Below are 17,529 nucleotides of genomic sequence, written 5' to 3' on the forward strand. Positions count from 1 at the left end.
TAGTCTACACGGTCACGGCAACACCCAACAATAAGGTTGCCCTTAAATTTTCATCTAAGTATTCCTTAGGAAAAAATTAGTTGCATTATTCACCTTAGGATATTGTAAGGGAAATCCCTTAGATCTCTAGAGTGTTTGCCCTTATCTATTTAAATATTCCCTTTATGTGTTATAGAAGGTCCTTAAAACAGCAAACTTTTGTTGAGATTGGGCCTTCTGTTTCCATGACAACAGAGTTATTATCCAGAGTGGAATTCTGTGATAACGCTCCCCATATTAATGTAGGCTATAGCATTAGTTCACGAACTGTGGTCTGGTCTGTGGGGCTCCGCCTGGTGGTCCATCTATCTTAATTCAAAGTGCAGGTCTATTTTATCCAGATTTTATGAATTTGTATTGTTGATTGTCTCATTCAAATACAGTTTGACAATATAAACAGTACAATACAAAACAGTACAAGTTTCCTCCAGAAAAGCATAATTTTAATTGGTAAAGTGTTTGGAACAAAAGCCCAAACAACAACTTTCAGATTAAAGAACAAGCAAAAACAACAACAAACAACAACAACAACAACAACAACAACAACAACAACAACAACAACAACAACAACAACAACACTAGACTCTAGTGTGTTCTTGTTTTTTCTCAAACTAGCAGGATGACCGTGGGTGAGTTAACAGGCACAGAGTTGTTTTTGTGTGGAGTGAGGTCACCCTCTGCTGGATTGTACTTGCTTGTGTGGCTAAAGTGTGGCTCTCACTCTGCCTGCTCTCTGTCTCTGCCCCTCCCCCTCTCTCTCTCTCCCTCTCTCTCCTTCTCTCTCCCACTCGCTCTCCCTGACCCTCCCCTCTCTCCCTCCCTCTCTCTCTGCCCCTCCCCCTTCCTCTCTCAGAAGAGTTTCCCAGCATATCGGTGTGACGCAGAACATTTCCAGCATGAAAAGGTATTGTTTTATTGTACAGTAACATTGGTTTCTGTCATATTGTACAGTAATGATGTACTCTGTTATTGTACGGTAACATTGTATTATATTTTATTATTGTAGAATAATATTGTATTGTGTTTTATTGTAGGCTTAGGTGAGGGTGACTAGACTGGTCTGAGGCCTATAGTTTACATGACAACTCCTGAGTTATTGGGTGGTTATAGGACGGCACGGTGGCTCAGTGGTTAGCACTGTTGCCACACATCAAGAAGGCCCCGGAGTCGAACCCCGGTCCGTCCCAGGTCCTTTCTGTGTGGAGTTTGCATGTTCTCCCCGTGTTCGTGTGGGTTTTCTCCGGGTGCTCCGGTTTCCTCCCACCATCAAAGACATGAATGTTAGGCTTAAGAATCCTGTCAGTGCCTCTGACCAAGGCACTGGCAAAAAGAACTGGAGTTGGTCCCGGGCGCTGCACTGCGGCTGCCCACTGCTCCTAGTTCTAGGAAGGTTCCTAGTAGAGGATGGATCAAATGCAAAGGATGAATTTCCCCATGGGGATAAATAAAGGATAACTTAACTTAGTTAACTTATTGGGGCCTGAAATGCAAGAACAAGTGAAAGCAGATTCCAGAGTAGAATTCTGTGATAATGCTCCCCATATTATTGTAGCTATCAGTAACAAACACTTTGCATATGTGGATTATGACATGACGGGCCCCTGGGCCTGGATCATAAAGGCCCCCCCTCACAGCGCACATACGCATGATGAAGGCCAGAATAACAAACACTCACCTGCATCTCAACAGGATTGACGGCAGCACAGCCACCTGAACACTCAAAGCCAACAGCACAATGACAAGAAATACTATTGATCTGTATCTCAATACAGACTCCAAAATTAACTTTTTTGTCCACCAGCCAAATGGCTAGTCAATGTTCACATTTTACCAGCCACTCAATAGATTACCATTGTTTTCTTTTGTTTTTTTATTTTTTTTAGTGAATTAAGTAAATTAAAGCCAAAAGCACAATAACCCTCCAATTGACCATAAAAATATTGAACATGGTTGGGGGCCTAAGGGATCATTTGGTCCCAGGCCCGGGCAAGCTACGCGTTGGCGCTGTGAAGAGGCTCTGGGTTATGAGCCGCCTGAGCTACTGGGCCCCTGGGCCGGGTAGGCCTGTTCGGTAATCCCTGTCACTTTGGTGTCTGACTGTAACAGTGCTACAGATGCAGCATGTGTTTGGTTGTTAACACAGCTGTTTGTGACAGTGTGTGAACAGTGTTTGGTGTTAACACAGCTGTTTGTGACAGTGTGTGAACAGTGTTTGGTGTTAACACAGCTGTTTGTGACAGTGTGTGAACAGAGCAGTGTTTGGTTGTTAACACAGCTGTTTGTGACAGTGTGTGAACAGAGCAGTGTTTGGTTGTAAACACAGCTGTTTGTGACAGTGTGTGAACAGAGCAGTGTTTGGTTGTTAACACAGCTGTTTGTGACAGTGTGTGAACAGAGCAGTGTTTGGTTGTAAACACAGCTGTTTGTGACAGTGTGTGAACAGAGCAGTGTTTGGTGTTAACACAGCTGTTTGTGACAGTGTGTGAACAGAGCAGTGTTTGGCGTTAACACAGCTGTTTGTGACAGTGTGTGAACAGAGCAGTGTTTGGTGTTAACAGCTGTTTGTGACAGTGTGTGAACAGAGCAGTGTTTGGTGTTAACAGCTGTTTGTGACAGTGTGTGAACAGAGCAGTGTTTGGTGTTAACAGCTGTTTGTGACAGTGTGTGAACAGAGCAGTGTTTGGTGTTAACAGCTGTTTGTGACAGTGTGTGAACAGAGCAGTGTTTGGTGTTAACAGCTGTTTGTGACAGTGTGTGAACAGAGCAGTGTTTGGCGTTAACACAGCTGTTTGTGACAGTGTGTGAACAGAGCAGTGTTTGGTGTTAACACAGCTGTTTGTGACAGTGTGTGAACAGAGCAGTGTTTGGTGTTAACACCGCTGTTTGTGACAGTGTGTGAACAGAGCAGTGTTTGGTGTTAACACAGCTGTTTGTGACAGTGTGTGAACAGAGCAGTGTTTGGTTGTAAACACAGCTGTTTGTGACAGTGTGTGATAGGGATGGGCATTGTAAGGGATTTAAATACTCGAGTACTCTCCTTCTGTTATGAAAGAGTACTCGAGTACTCCCCCCCCCTCCCCCCCCCCCCCCCCCCCCCGGGGGAACGACACACACACATGAAAGATCCTAAGTTTGGCTATGTTAAGCAGTTACCATTAGCATTCGCCAAATGCCTGTGATGAGAGCAGGGGTGATCTGCTTTGTATGGGGCTGTTCACAGCAACTTCACACACATTACCAATTTTGCATGGAAAAAGCGCTGCCTGGTGCACTTTTTAGTTTTTACAGATTGACTGTGATAAGGTGATCCGGTGTTAGCCGTTAGCCTACCTCAGTAAAAGTAATTCCCAATACATGTCGGTAATCATTCCATACTGCTTCTTGATCACTGTTAAGTAAATCCACTTATTAAAAACTCTGGTGTTCTGCCAAAAAGTGATAACTGCAAACATGATAACTGCAAATAGTAATAATGTTCGCTAACGTTAACCGCAAAAACCACCAACAACATCCGAGTGATGGTCCCCGCCCGTGGTGAAACACGGAACGTTTGGCTATGGTAAACAAAGTTACTGTCAGGGGTCCGTTAGTCAAAGTGGTCCGTCCGAGTAAAAAACATCTAACGTTACCATCTTTGCTTGCACATCTATATATAAATTGGCCATGAACGGAAAACAACTGCAATCAAATCTTGTTTATTTTACATCTGCTGAATATAGATTGCGTTAATATACATGGACGTCTGTGTTGCTGGCGATTCGCCAGACGCTGTTAACGTTAGATCGGCCATTTTTATAGGGGAGGGGGGTGGGGCGAGTACCCGGACAGCGGAAACGGTACTCGAGTACTCTCGTTACAAACGAGTACTCGAGTACCCGAGTACTCTCCCCCATCCCTAGTGTGTGAACAGTGTTTGGTGTTAACACAGCTGTTTGTGACAGTGTGTGAACAGCAGTGTTTTGGTGTTAACAGTATCTGAACATGTCAAATAGCTGGAAGGCTTTGAAGCTTACTTTAATCAGGACAAGCAGGCTGCTTTTTACTTCACTGAAGAAGACAATGTAAAATGTCATCATCAAAACTAGGTGTAGGCTACTTCCTGTTTTCTCTGCCACAGACATGAGACAACTTTGATACAAGTTATGCTGTTTCTTCAGGTCAAGACATCTATTTATCAACATCATAGTTTATCTTTTGATCTTTACGTCTTGTTTTAGATTTTAGATTCATTCACTATGATTGGCGTTAGGGCCTCTGTATATTATTATCGTTTCTTAATTTGCCTGTGAGCGCCCCCTGGTGGTCATTTCGAGCTGTATGAAGCCAAGTTTCAAACCACAAATTGTGAAACCACTATTGGGCCATGTTTAGACGACAATGGTCTCTGCATAAATCAAAACGACAATCTGTTGTTGTGTTCTTGCCTTTGATTTCACGTTTATACACAGTGTTACTGATAATGATTCATGTGCAGACGGCAGACTGGAACCACAAATGTCATGATGACTCATCACCAACCAACTCCAAGCAGGGTCAAGTCAGTCAGTATAAAACTGAAACTTCCTGTTACAACCTTCACAATAATGAAGCGCTACTTAAAGAACTACTTCAACACATTTTTACTTGGACTTAATCAAAGCATTCCGACATACTACATTTAGTCCTAAAACTTAAAAGGTGTACTGCACTGAAACACCATTTTCAATTAAATATCATTCTTTTAAGGTAAATTCTGCTAGAACACTGCCATTGTTTTTAAAACATGAATTCTGGTTGTCCAATTATAAACAACTTGTGGTTGTTGTGGTTGTTGTTGTTGCTGTTGTTGTTGTGGTTGTTGTTGTTGCTGTTGTGGTTGTTGTTGTTGCTGTTGTTGTTGTGGTTGTTGTTGTTGCTGTTGTTGTTGTGGTTGTTGTTGTTGCTGTTGTTGTTGTGGTTGTTGTTGTTGTTGTTGCTGTTGTGGTTGTTGTTGTTGCTGTTGTTGTTGTGGTTGTTGTGGTTGTGGTTGTTGTTGCTGTTGTTGTTGTCATCGTCGTCATCACTGTCATTGTTTCTGGTTATCCACTTTCTGCTGTGGCTTATAGTGTTGGGAACCAAACCAAATTAGAACCAAATCCAATACCGGTGTAAAAAAAAGAGAGAGGTGAATTTCAGTTCTACTTCTATCGGTTCCTAAATACATTTCAGGTGCACTTTTGATTTGTAGTCTGCCAGTAAAAAGGAGTCTGTCCGGCTGCTGTGGCTTTTTGCCAGTTGAATGTATGCATGTCTTCCTGTCTCCTAAAGCTACACGCTAGTGCTCTTTCTGGACTGTAAAACTTACTGTGATTCACTTCCATAGATGACTTCCATCACCAGCATGTATCTTGACAGTATTGATTCATATAATAACAGCAACCAAAAACATATGTTCCATAAACTCTATGAAGTCAATTGAGAATAATGAATGACTGAATAAGGCTTGTGTCGAGGTTTTTAAAAGTAAACGTTTATCTGTGAAATCAGCATGTGACCTGTTTTGACCCCGTCCCTCAAAGAATCAGAATCGCCAATCATCAAGAATTGGAATCGATAAGCAGAAACCGAATCATTAAAATCCAAACGATAGCCGACCCTGCTGTGTCTGTCTGTCCCTCTGTGTACCATGGTTTTATTTTATTTTGAATTATTTATTTTTATTATACTTATTATTAATATTATTCTTCTTATTATTGTTGTTATTATTGTTGTTGTCATAATTGTCATTGTCTCTGGTTGTCCACTTTCTGTATCTGTCTGACTTGCCTCCTCTCTGTGTACCAGGGTCCAGCAGGAGAGTCCAGGCTCTCCTCAGCCCAACTGTAAGTCCACGAGGCGTAAACGCACAGAGCATGGCTCTACTGATGTTACACACCAGCCTTCTTCTGGAAAGGGGTATGTTCTTCTCACTAGTACAATCTTTCTGTTGTCTCAGTCATTGCATAGCCTCCCTCAGTGTTTCATCCAGGTCCTTTCCAGATATTACCACAATGTGTAGTGTGAACGAGCAGAATTGTGCCATTTTACATGAATCTTTCAGGAAGTGTAAAGAGCACCCTGTGAGTGACCTAACGGCTAACAGAGCCAGATTTCTGAATTCGGTAATTGGGGCAGACTAAATGAGCAAAAATGGCAAATTAGTGGCCAAAATGACTCAACACAAGTACAGTGCCATGGCTAGCTCCAGAGTGGAGGACCTCACAGGTGCGTCAGGATGGAGGAGCACACACACACACACACACACACACACACAATATTACACTTAGCCTACACTAACTCTGGAAATGAATAGAATAGAAGAATAACCTTCCGACGGATCCGATCATCACTCTATCACATCACATGCAATGTTGTCTGTCTTGACTAGAACTAATGATGATACTGTATGTATCAAAATGTTGTGTTTCCAGAGATCAGTACCACAGGCAGAGAGCAGAGTCTCCAGTACCCAGCTGTATGTCTATGAAGAGTGACTGGTCTAAACATCCTCCTCCAGACTTCAGTAATGAACCTGGACCTTCAGACACAAAGTAAGAGGACTGGTAATACTGGAAGCCTACCTGATGGAATATGATTCAATGAGATTGTATTTATGAAAGCAAGCTAGTAGTAAAGATATCAAAGAAAGTAACTGGAAAGAGAAAAATAACTCCTCACTGCTCTACAAAACAACCAAAATGGATGTTTATTTGGATTATGTTAGTCAGAAACAAACGATTATTTCATTCACATCTATCTACTAATTCCAAAAATCTGTGTGTGTGTGTGTGTGTGTGTGTGTGTGTGTGTGTGTGTGTGTGTGTGTGTGTGTGTGTGTGTGTGTGTGTGTGTGTGTGTGTAACTAATGATGATATGTATAAAACACCTGTGTTTCTAGAGATCAGTACCACAGGCAGAGAGCAGAATCACCCAGCTGTCTGTCTATGAAGAGTGACTGGTCTAAAGACACACCTCCATACTTCAGTAATGAACCTGGACCTTCAGACACAAAGTAAGAGGACTGCTTATACTGGAATGAGGAAATGTTATTTGATAACGTACTGAAAACTACGGAGGCCAGGAGGGGCCATAGGGAGAGAAAACAGTTTTATGAAGGCCAAGAGCTACACTCTAGAACCCCCTTACTCATTGCACAGCTCGGGAGCCACATGCGGCTCGTTAAGCTTTGATTGGCGGCTCACAGCACACTTCATTCAATGTGAAATATTGCATCATTTTGCCCTCGTAGCGACTTTATTTTTCAAAAGTGATCTGGCGACTTTCTGACCGTTGAATCACAAAGCATTTGATAATAAATTGGTATAAAACGCTATGGCTGTTGGCTGTTTTCTCTACTTTTGTAATCCAGAGGTCTGAGTGCTTCACACAGTGCAACCCCTCCCGCCTACTGGTGCACAGACCAGTGTCAAACAGCTGTCACTTCACATGTACCATTTCCCTTTCCTGCCTTCAAAATAAAAGCGTTCACTTCTCTGGACTAAACTAATTCAACTCAGAGCCTTCAGATAGGAGGCAACTCAATAAATTCCATAACAATAGCTGAGGTTACAAGACCATTAGTGCAGGTCATCAACAGATTCAAGACCTGAATAATGTATTCAGGACTTTGTGGCTGTATTGTTTTTGATGTATTTGATTAATTGTTTTGTTTTGACTGTATTGAAACATTTGATAAAGAAAATAGTGCCATGTTGTGTTGCACTATTATAAATATGCTGTTATATCTTATTGTTTGTTTCTTCATTTATTCATTCATCACATTATTATTATTGATAAAAATAGTGCAAACAGTAAAACACAGAATTCGGGTGTTTTGTGGTAAAAGTGGCTCTACTTTGACTTTGTCGGTGCCAGTGTGGCTCTCATGGAAACAATTTATGTTATTCTCACCTTTTTTCCCTCCCCCATTTCTGCACACTGTAGTAGCTAAACATGGATAATAATAATAATAATAATAATAATAATAATAATAATAATAATGTGGAAAAAAGCTGACCGCAGCATAACACATATTTACCCAGTTTATTCTTTCTAGTTGTTGTCATGTTCTCCCCCCCCCCCCCCCCCCCCCCCCCTCTAATTTGGGTAAGTGGTCTTAGGAAATGCTGCTTCTCTACCTCCCAACTCCCCTGTGAGAATCTAACCAGTGTGCATAAATCTCCATCCAGTCACCTGAGTGAAAGTTCCTATATACCTACAGTACAGTATATATTAGTGACGCCATGGCAACACATGTGGTGGCCTTATTACACTTAGCCTACAACTCTGGAAATGGTTCCTATAGACTGCTTAAAATGGTTCTTTATAGAATAGAATAGAATAACCTTCTGACGGATCTGATCGTCACACTATCACATCACATGCAATGTTGTCTGTCTTGACTAGAACTAATGATATGTATGAAACATTTGTGTTTCCAGGGGTCAGTACCACAGGCAGAGAGCAGAGTCTCCAGTACCCAGCTGTCTGTCTATGAAGAGTGACTGGTCTAAAGACACACCTCCATACTTCAGTAATGAACCTGGACCTTCAGACACAAAGTAAGAGGACTGCTTATACTGGAATGAGGAAATGTTATTTGACAACGTACTGAAAACTACGGAGGCCAGGAGGGGCCATAGGGAGAGAAAACAGTTTTATGAAGGCCAAGAGCTACACTCTAGAACCCCCTTACTCATTGCACAGCTCAGGAGCCACATGCGGCTCGTTAAGCTTTGATTGGCGGCTCACAGCACACTTCATTCAATGTGAAATATTGCATAATTTTGCCCTCCTAGCGACTTTATTTTTAAAAAGTGATCTGGCGACTTTCTGACCGTTTAATCACAAAGCATTTGGCAATAAATTGGTATAAAACGGGATGGCTGTTTTCTCTACTTACTTTTGTAATCGAGAGGTCTGAGTGCTTCACACAGTGCAACCCCTCCCGCCTACTGGAGGGCAGGCCAGTGTCAAACAGCCGTCACTTCACATGTACCATTTCCATTTCCTGCCTTCAAAATAAAAGCGTTCACTTCTCTGGACTAAACTAATTCAACTCAGAGCCTTCAGATAGGAGGCAACTCAATAAATCCCATAACAATAGCTGAGGCTACAAGACCATTATTGCAGCTCATCAACAGATTCAAGACCTGAATAATGTATTCAGGTCCTCTCATTTGGGTAAGTGGTCCTTGGAAATGCTGCTTCTCTACCTCCCAACTCCCCTGTGAGAATCTAACCAGTGTGCATAAATCTCCATCCAGCAACACCTGTCACCTGAGTGAAAGTTCCTATATACCTACAGTATATATTAGTGACACCATGGTAACACATTTGGTGGCCTTATTACACTTAGCCTACAACTCTGGAAATGAATAGAATATAATAGAATAGAATAGAATAGAATAGAATAGAATAACCTTCTGACGGCTCTGATCGTTACACTATCACATCACATGCAATGTTGTCTGTCTTGACTAGAACTAATAATGATATGTATCAAACATCTATGTTTCCAGAGGTCAGTACGACAGGCAGAGAGCAGAGTCACCCAGCTGTCTGTCTATGAAGAGTGACTGGTCTAAACATCCTCCTCCAGACTTCAGTAATGAACCTGGACCTTCAGACACAAAGTAAGAGGACTGGTTCTACTGGAAACCTACCTGATGGAATATCATTCAATGAGATTGTGTTTATGGAAGCAAGCTAGTAGTAAAGATATCAAAGAAAGTCACTGGAAAGAGAAAAATAACTCCTCACTGCTCTACAAAACAACCAAAATGGAAGTTTATTTGGATTATGTTAGTCAGAAACAAACGATTATTTCATTCACATCTATCTACTAATTCCAAAAGAGTGTGTGTGTGTGTGTGTGTGTGTGTGTGTGTGTGTGTGTGTGTGTGTGTGTGTGTGTGTGTGTGTGTGTGTGTGTGTGTGTGTGTGTGTGTGTGTGTGTGTGTGTGTGTGTGTGTGTGTGCGTGTGTGTAACTAATGATGATAAAACACCTGTGTTTCCAGAGGTCAGTACCACAGGCAGAGAGCAGAGTCACCCAGCTGTCTGTCTATGAAGAGTGACTGGTCTAAAGACACACCTCCATACTTCAGTAATGAACCTGGACCTTCAGACACAAAGTAAGAGGACTGGTTATACTGGAATGAGGAAATGTTATTTTATAACGTACTGAAAACTATGGAGGCCAGGAGTGTCCATAGGGAGAGAAAACAGTTTTATGAAGGCCAAGATCTAGAACAACATGAGATGTGGGTCAGACCTGCCCTCAGTTTGGCTGAATTCATGCACACAGAAGACATTTTGTTCCCTCAATTTACTGTTTTTCATTCCTACTAATTCTAAACTAAACTGTAATTCAGGCACAAAGTAAGAGGACTGGTTTTTTTTTTTTTTTTTATAATGTTTTTATTGGAGTAGTCAGATAATATACAGGTAACATCATAACATTTGTCTATAACAGGTTCTCTCAGTCACACATCAAATAGTAAAGGTAGGTATACTAGAGAGAGAGGGAGATCGATAACCAACAACAACAAAAACAACAATGACGACAATAAAAAAAAAAAAAAAAAAAAAAAAAAAAAATTACAGGGTTGCAAGGAACATCATGGTTCTGATTCTCCGCTTCCATCATGAGACCAAGCTCTGTTGCTATATTTATAGAGATCCGGAATACAAGCTATCTACATCCCAACATTATTGGTTGACAGGGGCATCAGTATGGATGTTCGTCTATACAGCCGCAATCTGTGAAAGTATTTAGACATCCTCAAATCCTCATACCACACAAGAGATGGATAGAACAAAAACAAAAAAAAGCAACAAAAAGAGAACAAAAAGGAAGAGAAAAACAACTATAGTGTTCAATTTAAGGGAAGAGTTTTTAATCTATTGAAGTGGGATATAAGAGGGTCCCAGGTTAAGTGGAGGGAGGCAAAGGCAACTGCATCTTTTTTACACTTTGTCAGAGATGTGTCATTTGATATCCCGAAAATGGCCAATTCAGCTTGAGGTTGAAGATCGATATGAAATGCATCAGACAGAATTCCAAATACTGCAGCCCAAAATCCTGCTAGTTTAGGGCACTGCCAGAACATGTGTGCTAGGTCTGCCTTTGCAATATGACAACGGTCACATTTATCATTAATATTAACATACATTTTAGAGAGTCTGGCCTTACACAGATGAACACGGTGTAAGACTTTAAACTGTATCAAGCTCAGGCGAGCACATGTGGTTGTGTTGTTTACTCTATATAAAGCCCTATTCCAAGTCTCTTCAGATATCTCTAAACCCAGCTCTTCTGCCCAGCCTGACTGAATTTTCTCCATTGTGGTTTTTCTAAGAGACGAGATAATGTGTAATAGTTGGGATATTAGACCTTTTTGGGTGTGAGAGAGTTGCAAGATAGTGTCCAATCCTGTTTTGGGCGGCAGATTTGGAAATGTTGGACTAATTTTCCTGACGCATTGTCGAATCTGGAAATAGCGAAATAAATGTGTTGGGGGTAAATTAAAATGAATGGAGAGGGTATTAAAATCTGCAAAGATTCCATCAATATATAAGTCGCTAAACTTCTGGAGACCCCGATTTTTCCAGAGAGAGAAAGTATTATCCAGGTTACCAGGAAGGAAAGAATGGTTGTTACATATTGGACCTGACATGGAGTAGTCAGCAGTGTTTGTAATAACGCCGTTTAAAAGAACGGCGTTAGGTAACGCCGTTATTTTTTCAGTAACGGGGTAATCTAACTAATTACTGTTTCCGTCGTTACAACGCCGTTATCGTTACTGAACGCTAAATGCGGTGCGTTACTATGAAATGATTGAGTAAACTACCCGTAGCCTACACTAGTGTTGTCAAGTGAGGAGACCGGGTGGGTTATAACGAGATAAACGATTATGATTGGCTAAGGCAGAGTCATGTGTTTCATGGTAGCCAATCGGAGCCAGTGTTACACACGAGCCAGGAGTCAGGACACGGGCGACACACACACACACACACACACAGACACACCAAACAGATTCGAGGAAGCAGCAGAAATGGCGAGTCCGGAGTAGAGAGCTGCGCGGGGCTGAAATTTCGGCCCGAGCCCTCCCCGGCCCGTGACATGCAGACCCGTGCCCGATCCAGCCCGTTGCGAGGCCCGAAGCCAATATTACGATATAATGACACATCTCTCTCCCTCTCTGTTCCGCGTGCTGCGTCGCCGCGCGGCCGTCCTGCGCAGCCTCTCTCTGTCTGTCTCTCTGACTCTCTCTCTCTCTCTCTGTGTTCGGGAGCTGTCCGCTCGCTGTACATGGACGGACAGGGTCTGTGTGTGGCTATGGGAGTGTCTGTGCACTCCTCCTCTTTGTCTGACTGTGCTCCGCTGTGTAAAATCAAGCGAGTACGCTAATACAACATTATTTAATTGAATTATTGAAACGGCCCGACCCCGGACCTATTAATTAAAAATAAATAAAAAACAAGCCCGGCCTCGGCCCGTTTTGGTCGGCCCGAGGGGCCCGTGAGGGTACCCTCAGGTTTGCAGCAATCCATGAAAATTTGGCATTTTCAAGGTGGAGATAACGCAAATAGTTACTTTCCCTGGTAACTAGTTACTTTTATTATAGAGTAATTCAGTTACTAACTCAGTTACTTTTTGGAACAAGTAGTGAGTAACTATAACTAATTACTTTTTTAAAGTAACGTTCCCAACACTGGTAGTCAGTTAGATGGAAGTTTTGTCTAAACTGAGACCAGATTTTTAATGTAGAAGATACAAGAGGGCAGGTTGTATATTGATCAAGGGAGAAAGGTAATTTAGCTGTAACCAGAGCTGGAAGTGATGTTAATGGACAGGAGTTTGTTTCTGCCTGACACCAGTCAACATTGGGGGAGTGAAACCAATAAAGAGGACTGGTTCTACTGGAATGAGGAAATGTTATTTGATAACCTACTGAAAACTATGGAGGCCAGGAGGGGCAGAGAAAACAGTTTTATGAAGGCCAAGATCTACATTCTAGAACAACATGAGATTCATTTCACTTCCTGGATGTGGGTCAGACCTGCCCTCAGTTTGGCTGAATTCATGCACACAGTGTTTAAGAGCTCCAGGGTCCGTGCAGAGTTCTGTATGCAATGTAAATATGTTAATAATAATAATAATTAATTTAATTTATATAGCGCCTTTCTAGACACTCAAAGCGCTTCACATATCAGGGGAGGGAGGGGGATTCAACTCAACTCATCCACCACCGATGTGCAGCACCCACCTGGGTGATGCACGGCAGCCAGTTTGCACCAGAACGCTGACCACACATCAGCTATCACGGTGGAGAGTTGAGGACTGAATGTGCCAATTAAGTAATGAGGGATGATTAGGTGGCCATGATTGTAGGAAAGGCCTGGGAATTTAACCACGGCACCGGGGTTACACCCCTACTGTTGCGAAGAGTGCCGATGGGATCTTCAATGACCGCAGAGAGTCAGGACTTTGGTTTAACATCTCATCTGAAGGACGGTGCTCACTCACAGGACAGAGTCCATGTCCCTGCCCTGGGTCTTTGGGGAGATTATTCATCAGATCAGATTATTCATCAGACCATTCGGACCAGAGGGGAAGAGCACCTCCTACTGGTCCTCCAACACCACTTCCAGCACCAGTCTCCCATCCAAGGAGTATCCTAGGCCAGACCTTCTAGCTTCCCAAGGAAAGCCAGTAATGTAATGCAGGAGCCACTGGTGTTGCCACTGGTGCTGATGTTATTCTCACCCTTTTTCCCTCCCCCATTTCTGGATAGTGTACTAGCTAAACATGAATAATAATAATAATAATAATAATAATAATAATAATAATAATAATAATAATAATAATAATAATAATAATAATAATAATGCGGATAAAAGCTGACCGCAGCATAACATATTTACCCAGTCTAGTTTTTGTCATGTTTCCCCCCTCCCTCTCATTTGGGTAAGTGGTCTTTGGAGATGCTGCTTCTCTACCTCCCAACTCCCCTGTGTACAGTGAGAATCTAACCAGTGTGCATGAATCTCAATCCAGCAACACCTGTCACCTGAGTGAAAGTTCCTATAAACCTACACTATATATTAGTGAGACCATGGTAACACATTTGGTGGCCTTATTAGGTCGCTTTCACATATAATCTGTTTGGTCCGCTTTAACCGCGCCAGAGTTCATTTCCTCGGATAGTGCGCTTCGTTTGGGGTGGTGTGAACAAACAAGCACAAACAACTCTGGTCCGCTTGAAAATGTGGGTCTCATTTCATTTGCAAGTGAACTCTAGCGCGGTTTGTTTGTGGTGTGAAAGCAAACCGAACAAACACAAGAGCAAATATAGGAAAGGCAGTGCATCATGAGTAGAAGGAAGTAGAAGGAAGCAAAACACTGCGGCGTGCAGCATCGCTCGTCTCGTCTCATCTGCAGAATGATGTTGGACCCAACAGCTCGCTGCCTCGTCATCTGCTGCTCATATTGGACGCATTCTTGTAAAATATTTATTTGATAGTAACACCAAAGTAAAACCAGAAATCCCAAGATTGCATAAAGGTGGTTTCTCTATGGGTTGTGTTTCACAGATTCACTTGTGTTGTTCAGTCAGCCCTCAGCAGGCAAAGCGGCAGAAGAGGAGAGATGTCCCCTCTATATTCTGTCCAATAGACGAGTGACTGTGTCGACCACATGACATTGTTCAGAAAGTTTGGTGCGCTTGGCAAATTGCTGTGTGAAAGAGAACCGGAACCAAATGAAAAATGAAACAATGTTGCAACTTCACCCCCCCGAATCGCACCGAGTCGAGAAGCTTATATGTGAAAGCGACCTGAAATGGCTCCTACAGACTGCTTCAAATGGTTATTTATAGAATAGAATAGAATAACCTTCTGACGGATCCGATTGTCACACTATCACATCACATGCAATGTTGTCTGTCTTGACTATAACTAATGATGATATGTATCAAACATTTGTGTTTCCAGAGGTCAGTACCACAGGCAGAGAGCAGAGTCTCCAGTACCCAGCTGTCTGTCTATGAAGAGTGACTGGTCTAAACATTCTCCTCCAGACTTCAGTAATGAACCTGGACCTTCAGACACAAAGTAAGAGGACTGGTTATACTGGAAACCTACCTGATGGAATATGATTCAATGAGATTGTATTTATGAAAGCAAGCTAGTAGTAAAGATATCAAAGAAAGTCACTGGAAAGAGAAAACTAACTGCTCACTGCTCTACAGAACAACCAAAATTGATGTTTATTTGGATTATGTTAGCCAGAAACAAATTATTATTTCATTCATATCTATCTACTAATTCCAAGAATCTGTATGTGTGTTTGTGTAAGGTAAAAGGTAAAGTCCCACTGATTGTCACACACCTGAGTGTGCGAAAACATTTCTCCGCATTTGACCCATCCCCTGGGGGAGCGGTGAGCAGCAGCAGCGCTGCGCTCGGGAATCATTTGGTGATCTAACCCCCAATTCCAACCCTTTGATGCTGAGTGCCAAGCAGGGAGGCAATGTGTCCCATTTTTATAGTCTTTGGTAGCCGGGGATCGAACTCACAACCTCCCAGTCTCAGGGCAGACACTCAAACCACAAGGCCACTGAGTGTGTGTGTGTGTGTGTGTGTGTGTGTGTGTGTGTGTGTGTGTGTGTGTGTGTGTGTGTGTGTGTGTGTGTGTGTGTGTGTGTGTGTGTGTGTGTGTGTGTGTGTGTGTGTGTGTGTGTGTGTGTGTGTGTGTGTGTGTGTGCCCGTGTGTGTGTGTGCTACTAATGATATGTATAAAACTGTGTTTCCAGAGGTCAGTACCACAGGCAGAGAGCAGAGTCACCCAGCTGTCTGTCTATGAAGAGTGACTGGTCTAAAGACACACCTCCATACTTCAGTAATGAACCTGGACCTTCAGACACAAAGTAAGAGGACTGGTTATACTGGAATGAGGAAATGTTATTTGATAACGTACTGAAAACTAGGGAGGCCAGGAGTGTCCAGAGGGAGAGAAAACAGTTTTATGAAGGCCAAGATCTAGAACAACATGAGATGTGGGTCAGACCTGCCCTCAGTTTGGCTGAATTCATGCACACAGAAGACATTTTGTTCCCTCAATTTACTGTTTTTCATTCCTACTAATTCTAAACTGAGGGAGGGGGTCAGAGGAATGATGGAGGATGTGACACATACCATGTCCAGTAGATCAGATTCCTTTTTGCATATGGATGCTTTGGGAATTGTCCTGCTGGTATGAAGGCGATGGTGTTTGACAAGCCAGATGTGGGGGGAAGGGGGTGGGGGGTGGCGTTGGTGGTAGTTCTCCTTCCTTCCAGGATAATTGTCAGTTGTTGGAGGACCTGGTTGTGCCTGCAGGTATAACGGCCTTGGGACAGACTTGTTTTGCAGCCAGTGAGGATGTGCCTTAGTCAGTGTTGGGCAGTAGCTTGCTACAAGTAGCATAGCTACATAGCTTAACTAGCCTACATTTCTCAGTAGCTTGGTGGGAGCTTCACTACTTTTGAACCAAGTAGCTTTTTCAGTAGCTAAGCTATTTATAGACCCAAGTAGCTTGTAGCTTCCCGCAAAAGCTACAAGCTACTCGACAGAGAAAATCCATGAGCAAAGCACGCAGTGGAGATTTCTGCTGCGGTTTGGAATAAGCAGGAGGAGACATTGCATATGTCAAGTGTGCCTGTGTAGCCAATAAAGCACTTCCAGTTCCATTATGATGATGAGTTTCATCCTTGCTTTTTAGCATCCTTGCCTCTCTTGCAGCAAGACCCGGCACTACTCTGCCTCTGATTGGGTTGGGTTTAGGCAATGAAGATGATTGGTTAGGGGAGGGCAAAATATGTCATGTGCTGGCGAAGTCACATCAGCAACGAACTTTGAAAGATGGCAGAGCCAGAGGGAGCCACTGGCAGTGATGAAGAAGACATTCAGGTTTTGTCTGTTTTTGAATACTGTGCCAGTGAGAGTTTCAGTGTGTTTTATAATATAATAAAGCTTTGATGTAGCTAGCTGCTTTAGCCATGTTGCTCGTAGCTTAGCTTGCTACATTTCTCTGGGGATAGCTTCAATGTAGTTTAGCTATATTTAATCGAGAGTAACTGATAGCTTAGCTTACTACATTTTCCAAGTAGCTTGCCAATCACTGGCCTTAGTGTCGCAGGAGTTTGGCCGTGGGGACATGATGGATCTTCTCCAAACCACTGGTTTAGGTTCTTGGGAGTAGGAAGTGCATCGTAGGTGGTTCTGATTATGAAGCGAAGTATGCCTCCTTCTGTATCCCAAAGTTCCCTTCAGGCAAGTTTTCTATGCTCCACTAGTCCTGCTCGGCCTGTGAGACCGCCATTGTGCATCGCTCTGTCTACTCTTGCTGCTGGTGTGAGTTCCAGATCTACTCGCCCTGCCAGATATGTTTGGGGTCCTGCGACTACAGATGACATCACGGCTTCACGCATTGTGATTGGCTGTACGTC

At 42.7% G+C, this 17,529-nt stretch overlaps 2 protein-coding genes across 2 annotated transcripts in view; both read left to right on the forward strand.

Moving 5' to 3' along the window:
• The window catches only part of LOC310791971 (uncharacterized protein), a gene marked incomplete at both ends in the record, with an annotated part of 10,832 nt that extends 658 nt beyond the window's left edge, over window positions 1-10,174 (forward strand). Inside the window, 6 exons of the mRNA XM_083653656.1 lie at window positions 5,842-5,952; window positions 6,468-6,587; window positions 6,935-7,048; window positions 8,478-8,597; window positions 9,558-9,671; window positions 10,057-10,174. Coding sequence (XP_083509782.1) covers window positions 5,842-5,952; window positions 6,468-6,587; window positions 6,935-7,048; window positions 8,478-8,597; window positions 9,558-9,671; window positions 10,057-10,174 — 697 coding nt within the window. The remainder of the gene's footprint in view (window positions 1-5,841; window positions 5,953-6,467; window positions 6,588-6,934; window positions 7,049-8,477; window positions 8,598-9,557; window positions 9,672-10,056) is intronic.
• LOC310792268 (uncharacterized protein) overlaps window positions 1-17,529 on the forward strand; it is a gene marked incomplete at both ends in the record, with an annotated part of 98,776 nt that overhangs the window by 77,858 nt on the left and 3,389 nt on the right. The window contains 2 exons of the mRNA XM_083653990.1: window positions 15,035-15,154; window positions 15,856-15,969. Coding sequence (XP_083510116.1) covers window positions 15,035-15,154; window positions 15,856-15,969 — 234 coding nt within the window. The remainder of the gene's footprint in view (window positions 1-15,034; window positions 15,155-15,855; window positions 15,970-17,529) is intronic.

The sequence above is a fragment of the Poromitra crassiceps genome, assembly GCF_964638095.1.
Source record: "Poromitra crassiceps genome assembly, chromosome: 17".
Lineage (NCBI taxonomy): Eukaryota > Metazoa > Chordata > Actinopteri > Beryciformes > Melamphaidae > Poromitra > Poromitra crassiceps.